Source organism: Alnus glutinosa, chromosome 3 (genome assembly GCF_958979055.1).
Source record: "Alnus glutinosa chromosome 3, dhAlnGlut1.1, whole genome shotgun sequence".
NCBI classification, from domain to species: Eukaryota; Viridiplantae; Streptophyta; class Magnoliopsida; order Fagales; family Betulaceae; genus Alnus; species Alnus glutinosa.
In genome coordinates this window covers 7299778-7311228 of record NC_084888.1, presented here as the reverse complement: position 1 = coordinate 7311228, position 11451 = coordinate 7299778, and the positions used below count along the sequence as shown (strand labels likewise).

The window sequence follows — 11451 nt, the reverse complement described above, 5'->3', positions numbered from 1 at the left end:
TATATTGTTAAAAAGGTAAGAGTAATAGGTTAATCCTCCTTCATTTTAATTTTGTAAATACTGGTATTTAATTTATGCGATGCACTACAATTCATCTCCTCCATGTAAAATTGGAGTGTTACCAAATTTTTGAAAGCATTTGCCCTTCTTCTTCTTTTTCTCAATAAGGATAAGGAGTAAATTCTTTTATATTTCTCCTATTATTATTTTTTTAAAAAAATATATATATAAATTTACCATTAGATCTGTAGAACCCACATAAGCGAAAGTGTAAATCCTACAAATTTAATAGTTGATTTTCAAATAAAAAAAGTAAGAGAAGAATAAGAGAATACTAAATAGCATTTCTCCACAAATATTTATGTAAATTTGATACTCAAGAATATTTTCCTTGGATAGTACTCATTGCTCATACTCAATATATAAGAATATTTTCCTTGTAATTACTTTTTGACTTTTGCTCATAGCAATACAATTTACTTCTCAAACCACAAAAGCATTCCACTCCAAAAAGTTCTGTTTTTTTAGTACTCATTACTCATTTCTAGAGTTTTCCACTTTTCCCTTCCAATTAAAGGAATAAAGGATCCCACTAAATACCCGGTTTGGTTGAAAAAGTTGTCTTTTTTATTTCATATGCTCTCTCAAATCTCAATTACCTGTCACATTTGGCGGTTGTGGACTCAACTGACTCCCCACACTAAATGAGATTATAAAGACAATAACTAAAAACAAATTATTTAAAATTAGGTTCAAACCACGAACTCTCGCATGCGCGATGGAGCATTAATCATTTTTTTCCCCGCAATAATTTTATGTCTCTCTGGACATGCCGGCATCGCCGTTGAATAATGAATACCAACAAAACTAATATGGATTTGATACAACGAACCATTTTTTATTGAGTAAAGGCACACTGGAAATGTATTAAAAGCATAAAAGCAGAGTGTATATACATATTGTAATGATTAATTTCTAGGGGAAATACTGAACATATTATTGACTAATGGCCCTCACATTTTTATTGATATTTATGTGAGGGTTGAAGTTGAGTAACATTTATTGATATTTTAATTTGTGTTTATCATACTTTTAGTTCGATCGGTTCTCACAATAATAGATTGTTTACTCCGTTCACTGCTCAAGATCAACCTCCCCTCCCCTTTTATGGACACTCCCAAGATCTCGCTATTACATGGAACTTTTCTGCCATAAAATTTGAATCTCACCCACCCTCTAAGAAGCGAAATAAGACTTTTAAATAACATAATATTAAATGTATTATTATAATATATACTAAAAACAAAATTTGAAGCATAAAATTGTTTTTTTATCTCCATATTTCACAGAAGATACCATAGTTTTTGTTTTTGTTTGTGTTAACGTGTTGGTTGTTGTCGTCAACGCAATTTTTAATCCCTTGTCTAACGTGTGTGATCGCCCAAGTTGATAAAGATTAGATTTGTTTAAACAAAATAGATGAAAATGACCCGTAAATTAATCGTAATGGATCATGGATGCATATAGGGAAGAAGTGATGGTATGGGTGAGAACTGAGAACGATAGAAACACGCATTTAGATTAACATTTTGTTTTGGTTTTCATATGATATGACTTATGAGAGAGCATATGAGATGAGTGGGATCGATGTATGTGAGATACCAATTTCTTTTTACGCATAATTTTGTTTTGTCTCTTCCGAGGTGGTCGATCCACATCATGCCAAATAAATCCATGCGGTCCATCTTCAACAGATGGGCAGTTGGGCACTAACCTCAATACTTTATTTTCCTCTGTATTTTTCTTTCCCCACAATCAAACGTCACGCGTGATTAATTCATTTATAAGTATCAATCCCGATCATTGAGAGACAGAGAGAGAGAGAAAGAGAGATTGTGTGTGATGCCGGGCAACCGGCCGGATAAAAATCCACGTCAATTATCTTCTAACGTGAGAGATTTCGTATGAAATTCATATGTTCGAATAGGCGACCAAACAACTCAAAATTTATTTAGACAATAATTTGAGCCAATAGTTGTTGTGGATCCCGCCCCGACCAGTTATATATAGCCTATACCTAACTAACTTTTTGCACTATATAATTATACGTGTGATGTGTATATAAAAAAAATAGCATTGCCACCAAGGTGAGTATCTTGAATTTAACATATATAGGAAAAGATGAAATTGCAATTCCAACATATATATATATATATATATATATATGATTTTTCACTAGAAAGCAGCACTGAAGTAGCTCTTAACAACGTTGTCACACAAGATTTGCAGCACCAATTTGTTGGCCTGCCCTATGCATCGTGGCGTTTTAAACTGGCTAACAGCACCTCCTGATGCTAGACAATGATCTAGAAGCTTCTGGAAAGTTCCTCTCCGAACGACTCGGAGCTCGAGCGCCCCTATGGTGCTCACCTTGCGTGAGCTAACATAGCCTGCATCCAGAAAAGACCTATCCAAGCAGTTGCAGCATTCCTGAAGAACCTCCTCGCTTGCCTCACCACTTATTTCCCAAAACACAACATAGTGAGCAGGATCTGTGGATGAGTCAACATGGCTAGTGAAATCAACAACTTCTAGTTTGTCTTCACCCAATTCCTTGCCTGCTTCTTCCACAGCAATCTGTAGATCCTTCTCAGTCGTCTTGTCAATGTTGACGGTAAGCAGAAGGTTCCTCCGGCAGACAAATTTAAGTTCCGGGGTGGAGTTATGGAAGCCCATCACCTTTACTACATCTCCTAACCTATACCGGTACAGACCTGCAATTTCATTCAAAATAACTAAGATGTAAGCATAAATTTGAACAAACATGTTTAGGACATATATTTTCATTAAGACCAAGCATGCATGCCCGATGACAGTAACACAAGATAAAACTAATCTAGGAGAAGGAAACAAACTCACTTTAGCACCCATGTTCATATGTCTCTCCTACTTATCCACGTCAGTTTTTTCATCAAAAAGAGTCAAAACAGCATTTCAAAAAGTATCAGAGAAACTGAACACTAGAAAGCTATCTATATTTTTAATAGCGTTAACTTGGTAGTTGGAAAATTTATCACCAAACAAAAAGGGGAGGGAGGGGTAGGAAAGAGAACGGGGGAGAGAATTTTAAATGACGAAATCAGGGATATATAGATAATACAGCTCAGAGAGTGCAAATCTCTGGATTTTAATAAAATGCACAAATTTATGTGACTAAACATAAAAAGAATATGCTAAAGCATCACAACTAAAAACCAAAAGAAAAGGTAGAAAAAGTCGAGGTCCAAAGTTGACTACATGTACATTATGATTACTTGCAAATCCAGGATTTAGTGGCTAAATAACTAAGATACAAAACCTTCCTTTGACAAGTACAGGTTATATTAATGTGATTAGGTATCTAATTATAAACTATTACATAACCAAAGACATTTTTTTTGTTACCATATGGTCCAATTCAAAACCTTACCAAATGCTAAGTCAACAGATTGGGCCAAAAAACATCACCAAAACATTTACCTGCTCCATGTTTGTCTTATATAAGGGTTTCAGCAAAACTTCATCCAAATATTTCCCCCGTGTCAATATCATAGAAGTACAGAGGTTGTTGCAAACATATGAGAAGATGACCAAACATCCTTTAAGTACAGTACCATTTTGTAAATATGTTTTTATTTCCATTCTACATTAGCAAACAAATGGAAAATCAATGCATTGATTTTTTTCTTTTTCATAACACACATCATATGACCATAAATACTTTTCCATGTTTCCCACTTTCTTCAGCAAGTACAATATGCAATAGTTCAACTACTAATTGATACAAACATAAATAGCCATTTTTAAATCAATATGTTTTAGTGAGCCATGTGTGAGTTTACGAGTCATTGAATGAATCAATTACACATTGAGAACCAACTTGTACTACAGAGATGAATAGCAAAACAGTGTAGGAAAATATTGGGTTTAGAACTAGATATGAAAGAAGAAAGCATTGAGAGCAACAATGCATTAAAGAAATAGTCATGTAAAATAAAAACAAGTCGAGTAAATAAGTGCAGTACCATAGATTATCTAATAAACTAGTGGCATGCATACTGGACAGGGAAACAAAAATGTCTCTGTATTTACAAAGGAAATGACACTGTTTCATATTTAATAAAAATTGATGTTTAAAAACATTGATATATAAAGTAGAGTACACAAGGGTTTAATCAGTTTCCTATTGCTGTGCTCTACACGTGGATGATAAATATGCCAACACAACCTACAGAAGGCTATGGTTGAGGTATCCTTGGAAGATTCAATTCATTGAATATGTCTTTCATAATCCAATATGATTAATTCAAACAATTATAGATGCATGTCTTAGCCAGCTGGTTTGGTATTGTCAACTAGTGGATTAAGAATCTGTTTCCTGACACTGCAGATAAACAACGAAAATAAACAAATAAAAAATACAGTATGGGGAGGAGGAATACTGAATAGGGATAGAGGATGTTCTCCTTGACACCTACAGTCACATGGTGAGCATTAAGCCAAGTTTGGGTTATTAAATGTATGGTAGGAAGAAAAGGCAATAGGTCAATTAAATCAGTGGCTCAGTGCATGAGCAAATAATAAAATTCTATGAGACCAACAATAAAATTCTAAATAACAGAAGATATGGGATTGAAACAGGCTATTGTGATTTTCATTAATTTTCTACTTTTTAACCAATGCTCTACATTGTGCAGATGGAGGAAGCAATCCATATCTCTCAATTACCATTTTCAAAAAGGAATTTATCCCTATGAGAAGAACTTCGTACCTGCGAAAGTGGTGAGAATGATCTCATATTCTTCACCAATCTTGACTTCAGTTAAACCCACTGGCCTTGGCTCCACAGAGAGGAAATTGGGCTCCTGATCCTCAATATTCTCCCTCAATGGGATGAATTCAAAAAATCCAATATTAGGAAGAACGGAAAAAGTGGCCAACTCAGGTGGCAATTTTGGATTAACATTTGCTCCAAGCCATCCTTCAGAGGACCCATAATCAGCACCTAAGAGAGGCAGCTCCCCTGCATAGTGCCTCAATTTTTTCAAATAAGGCTCCATTGATCCGGTCATAATCCCATAAATATATTTTGCATTAGGAAAAAGTTCCGGCACTAATCGATACCAATTACTCAAACCCGAACACTTTTCATAAATCAACTCGGCCAATTCAGGGTTTGGTTTGAGCAGTTTTGACATAGCTGCTCGGACGGATGGGACAGTAACTCGACTGCTGAGGACCCCATCCCTAATATCAGTGCAAAGTTCTTCCCAAACATGTTCAAAGGTTCTGAATGCATGAATGATGCTATGGGCAAAAGTGGAGAATACAAATTCAACTTCATCCCGAAAAATCAGCCCACATAAGAGATGGCAGTATAAGGACTGGTGGAAATCAGGACCAAAAATTACTTCATCAGGGCTGCAGGGTTGGAACTGAATTGCCTTCATTGTCGTTTTGAATTGTGGATTACGGAAGAGATTGGTAGTAGCAGTTCCAGCTGCTAGACCCCCTTTTGTTTTGAACTGCTTGCTGCTGTAAATAAACTGTAAAGACTTTCCATTCCCAAGAGGAAATTCTCTGCAGAATAGTAAAGTTTTTTACATCAGCAGAAAATTAATGATACCTATCAAATTATGAATTTGTTTATTATCAAATGATTCTTCCAACTTTTTTCCTCTTTCTAGATAACGATTTCAACTTCGTCATTCAATGAAAAGCATAAAATGAAGGTTAAAAGGGAGCGCAGATATCATATATTAGTCCGATAAGGTATAGTCTATGCTCATCAACGGGCAAAAAGGTTTTGTGAACCAAAATATAAACAGAGAATCCCTTTCACTGAATAAGAGTTTATTACTTGTTTCTAAAAGCAAAAGAAGTCCGATATATCTGCATGGTGGATTCCATCAATTCGTCATTGAAGGGTACGAACTTTGGCCTTCCCTGAGTAGTGCCAGAACTGCAACAAATTAAACATTTATTCTCAGAACTTCTCTAGCATAAATTTAAAATTCAGGTCAAATCAGAAAACTAACATAAAAGGTTACAAAGACCTTAATGAGATGGTTGTGATTGGTTTCCCAGTGAGAATGGGAGAAGAGTCGCCATCTGCAATTCTCTGAATGTATTGTTCCAATTCCTTATGAGTGACAAGGGGAACACAATTCTTGAAGCTCTCAGGATCGGTTCTTCCATTGAGACCAAGATTCTGCAAGTACTCCGCTGATCCATTTTCTTCCAGAATCTTCTTGAGGGTCTCTGTCTGAACCCTCTCAGCATCCTTCGTTGTTGCTTCAAATTCCTCTATCACCTTCTCCTGGTTAAATTCTTCCATCTTCTCTAACATTCTCACAAAGCTTTGACTACACCCAAAAAAAGACTAGTTAATAAATCAAAGGCATTCACTTGAACTGCATAAATAAGAACAAAATTCATTGAATATGCCCCGGCACATGCTCAAGCGTGTAACAAATATTGATGAGGAATCCAAGCAGATTGAAAACCCCTCCTTTTGGCTGCATATGAAATGTTAGAAAAAGCCAAAGAAAACAATTTTATAGATATGGCTCTTCTGAAAAGCAACACCTCCAGTCGATAAAGCTTACTACTCCCCCCACCTGGCATGGTGGTAGAGTTGGGTCATTCAATTTTTGCAAAGCACAGAAAGTGGAATTTTTTTTTTTAAAAAAAAAACAAGCGTATCATCTAAAATTTTAGAACCTAAGACTCACAATTTTCTTTTCTCATGGTTTCTTTCCCTCGGGTTCTCAGCAACCAAACCAGAGTTGAAATGAACATTCTAAATGAATTTGCAATCCTTTAACAAAAGTTAAAAGTCAATAAATAGTAGGTTGGAAAAAAGTGATTAACTATGCGAGTTGTCGACTCAAAATTGAAAGGCGACATAGAGAGAAAGGAGGTTTTACCAAACCCGAGAACCAGTCCCTGAGAACAAGTTTCCCCAAAGCTCAAAACCATAACGAAAGTTGGAAGGCTACATCTTTTTTATTCCTTGACAGTAGTCAACTTAGTCAACTACCCAGAACTTTCTTTCCCGGAAACAGATTTTTGGAAAGAAAGAGAGAACCAAAGATTGAAACCCAATTAAAAGCAACAAGTGCGTTGATTGAATCAAACAAAACTGAGATGCATAAAACAGAACGATGTATAGACTGGTCTTATTATTGTTTCAAAGCTAAACTTCTAAGCTTATATAAATTCTAAAACTTGGAAATTCGAGTGAAATTTCAGAGAAAAGGCAACAAGATAAAGACAGAAAAGAAAAAGAAAACCCATGTTGGAAACGAAGTTAGAAAGTTGTCAAAAAAAAAAAAAAAAAAAGGAAAAGGTCTTCGCAAATAGAAGACAGAGGCCTCTTGGAGAAAGAACACGACTTCGAAATTGAATAGCAACGAACCCAATTCACAGATTGTGAGTAGCAAAGAGAAACAAACTTAGACAACTGAAAATTCCAGAGGGCCATGACTTATCCGGAACAAAGAACACCGGTTTGAGCTCCGTTTAGCTCGCGGGAAAGTCAACACGAAAAACAAAAACAAAGCTGTCAAACTCAAAATTCGTTCCTTTCCATACATCTGACAGTTCATTAGCAAATTCGGAGCCAGTAATGGAAACTGTACCTGAAACCGTACTCTGACTCGCACAGAGAGGATGCTGTTTGGTGAGGAGATAACAACAGTGACAAAGAAAAGGAAAGAGCGGTCTCGATCTCAACGAGATACGGTTGAAAACTTGAAAGAAAGCGTTAACGGGTCATCGACTTCAGTGCAACCTCTCTTTCTCAGAAAGAGTGATGCCGCTTTAAATGGCTAGCTATGGAGGATTTGGAAGCTGAATGAAGATTCTTCGTAGAGTCGCTCTTATATATATAGGCGTTACTTTAATTTCACTTGCCCAATGCCGTCCACCTTTCTCCCTTCTTTTTTTTTTTTTTTTTTTAAAAAAAATTAATTAATTAATTTAATTTTCCACTGATTTGCATGACAGCATTAGCGCTACGGCAAGTTCCAATGTTGCCCATGGTTTTGCGCAGGAATTACGGAAACGCCGACGGGTCGAGAGTGTGTGTTGCGAAATGACGGTTGTGGGCTTGGGTTTAGGGGGAATTACTACGGCCCGGATTACCATTTCTGGCTTTATCGCCGGATCACGAAAAGCGGAGGTCACCGGATGGGTCGAGATTACAGGCAGGATTTATGGGGACCCACGTGGGAAGGCAAAGATTCCCCCTTGGATTTTGTTTTTCTTGATTCTTTTCGTTTTACTATAAATCTCATATTATATTATTCCCTTAAATTTTTATTCTTTAATTTGTACCCTTAATTGGAGTTTAGAAGGTAAAAATTGCTGTTTATTTAAATAGTTTGCTTTTAAAGGCCAACTAGGCAAGTATCTGGGCGCGCTGCTAAATTACATTACTGCTTCATCAACTATGGTTTTTTTTTTTTTTTTTTAAGTAAATTTTTTTTGTATTTTATTAAAATCATAATGTAGCAGATTGTTCAGTAATTAGAATACCTCGAATAAATACACAATAATCTTCTTACATTCAAACTTGTGCCAAAGATTGATTAATGACTGGCTTTGCCTAACGATGAGTTGCATGGTTAGCGGAGACTAGAGTAATGTTAAATGACACTCTTATATCTTCCTAAACTTGATGTAAGAAATCACTATTATATCAAAACCTAATAGTAATTTATCAGAAATTCAATGATAATTTTAAAAGCCACAACAATTTTGGAAGACATGAATATGACATGTAATACTATTCATGGAGACTATTTAGCACAATCTTTGTGTCGCCAATAAGTTGTTCATATTCACTCCAACAACTTCATTCATTTTTCAAAGTCTGCACTATTTTCAATGCATCTCCTTCCGCTATAACATTCGAAGCCTAAAGTCTTTGTTAAATTTCACAACTTTCCAGGCTGTAAAAGCTTCAGCTGTTTTCGATCACATATGTAAACTGTTGAAAAACACATATATGCTAACACATTCCCTTCATGGTCACGAGCAATCGCACTCACACCCATCTTTTTTTTCTTTTTTTTTTCTCCTTTTTTTTTTTAAAAAAAAAAAATTTGTTTAACGCTGCATCCCAATTTCTCTTAATCACACCGATAGGCAGTCCTTTCCATTTTGGGGTCTCTCTTGTTCGGTTCTGTTCATTATGATTCATCGTGCTAAGTAGGGCTTTGTGGAAATATTCCACTAACTTCTAACCAATAATAAAGGGTGGGAAAGCTCACCTCCAAATTCAATGTATTTCCTCAAAGCATTTTTTTTATTGCTATGGTAGCCATAATTTCAAAATCATCATCATCTAGTCTCTCCATAAGTCCTTGTAAACTGCATAAAAAAACATCTTCTTCACCAAAGCATTTTTTAATCTTTTTACTACATTTCGTCCAAATATCTTTGGAAGGTGGGCATCGCCACAAAATATGGCTAATGGTCTCCACCTCCAACCCGCAAATAGGACAAAGCATATTCTGCAATATTCTTTCTTTTAAACAGATTTTCCTTGGTCGATAACAAATTATTGCAAGCCTTCCATAAAAACGCCTTAACCACCCCCGGGATGTTTACCCTCCATATCCTCTTCCACATATTACTATGTATTTGAGTGTTTGAACTTTCTCCTTTCCTCATCATGTACGTTTCTTTCATTCTCAATATGATAAACACTATTGATCGAAAATTTTCCATTTGACGTACCAACCTGTACTAGTACTAATTGGTATTGTTGTAGGTTGGGACTTAATGCCAAAGTGCATAGATAGACTCATGACTTCTTCCTCATTAAAAATCTCTTGTATGGGGGAAACATTCCAACATTTAGTATCTTCATTAATTAACTCATTTACGGTTGCTTCCCTATCAAGAATCATATTACCGGTAACTGGATGACATAAGTTGTAGGAGTTAGAAACCATTTATCTTTCCATATGCTTCTTCAAACATAAGAAATATGGTAACCCATCTTAAAACTTCAAAAAAATTACCCTAATATATATTTCTCTTTAAAGATTTGTGCTATCAGAGTATCAGGATTATGTAGTGATCTACACCCTTGTTTGCCAACAAAACCTTATTAAAACATTATAGATCTCGAAACCCCGATCCACCCTAAGCTCTAAACCGTCCCATTTTGGACCAACTCATCTATGCAATCTTGGAGTGATTTTCTTTATAGGCCCACCAACCTAAGCATTAGGGAATTAATTTCCCTGCAAATAGTCTTTGGCATTTGAAATACGTTCATATTGTACGTATGAATGGCTTGAATAACTGCTTTTAGAAGAGTTTCATTCCCATCTTGAGAGGAGCAAATTTTCCTTACACCCATTGAGCCTACTCTATATAGTCCTTTATGCTTTTAATGGTTCTAGTTTTTGAGTTTCCTACTAAAGCTAGCAACCCCGGCCAAATACTTTTCATAACTTATAAACTTTTTTGAAATTTTTTAGATTTTTTTTATTTATTTTTATAAATGTTATTTTTGTTATTATGTGGGACAATGATTTTTTTGATAATTTGGATGATACGTTGGCACAATTGGTAATTTAAAATTAAAGAACATTGAAAATGGAAATGTAGTTTGAAGAGTATGTATACTTTTTTCAATTTTAAAACACGTGGCGGTCGATAAAACCCAGTAATTGTTTGACTAAAATGAGGATGGTGGGCTTAAATTTTTTTTTTTTTAAAATAAATAAATAAATCAGTGAGATTATTCTTCTTACGTACCCATAAGCTAAGTTAGAAATTAAATGGGATTGTTTCGTAGTGGCGGCTACCAGTTATGCAACAAAAGTAAACATACTTGTCAAATACATTTACAAAGATTCACATGCATTAATCTTACTGCATGCATTTAAAATAATTAAGAATAATAATAATAATAGCTTTGTTGAGAAATGATTTATTTGTTCACATTGTCCTTTCTCTTATTCTCTCACCTTTGAAAATTATTATTCAATTAGTGGAATTTATATGGGCCTCTAATATGAGTCCAAAGATTTAATGGTAATTTTTAAAAGTAGAAGGCCAGAAGGAAGAAAGACATTATGAGAATATATAGTGCATCTCAACTCCTGCTATTTAAAATTATTATTAAATTTGTGTGGTTCATGTATGAGATAATATGGGCCCATAAATCTAATAGTAATTTTGAAAAAAATGAAAAAAAAAAAAAAAAAAAAAAAAAAAAAAAAAAAAAGAATGACAAAATAAATAAAGGAATCATTTCTCAAATCCTGGAATCGGTATACTTTTCTTCTCTGATTTATTGATTGTTTATTTGATATGATTTGTTATTTCTTTTAAAAACGATGCAATAAAAATAAAATAAATTCTTAGCACGTATGAAACTGAAAGTTG

At 34.8% G+C, this 11451-nt stretch overlaps 1 protein-coding gene across 1 annotated transcript; it reads right to left on the bottom strand.

Annotated features, from left to right (window-relative positions):
- Positions 1–1938: 1938 nt before the first annotated feature.
- On the bottom strand, positions 1939–7908 carry LOC133862544 (jasmonoyl--L-amino acid synthetase JAR4). The gene is made up of 5 exons (XM_062298376.1): positions 7683–7908; positions 6096–6404; positions 5900–6001; positions 4811–5619; positions 1939–2774 (listed from the first exon to the last, which is right to left on the bottom strand). Exons 2-5 carry the CDS (start codon positions 6386–6388, stop codon positions 2236–2238), a joined length of 1743 nt encoding a protein of 580 aa, XP_062154360.1. The 5' UTR covers positions 6389–6404; positions 7683–7908; the 3' UTR covers positions 1939–2235.
- Between the last annotated feature and the right edge of the window lie 3543 nt (positions 7909–11451).

What these genes read in the sequence shown, in the direction of transcription:
- LOC133862544 (XM_062298376.1), bottom strand. Translation starts at nt 6,388, where the DNA reads ATGTTAGAGAAGATGGAAGAATTTAACCAGGAGAAGGTGATAGAGGAA. An exon ending in ATCACAACCATCTCATTAAG is followed by an intron (nt 6,002 to 6,095) that starts GTCTTTGTAACC and finishes AATTTGTTGCAG; the next exon opens with TTCTGGCACTACTCAGGGAA. An exon ending in TCTTTTGCTTTTAGAAACAA is followed by an intron (nt 5,620 to 5,899) that starts GTAATAAACTCT and finishes ACTATTCTGCAG; the next exon opens with AGAATTTCCTCTTGGGAATG.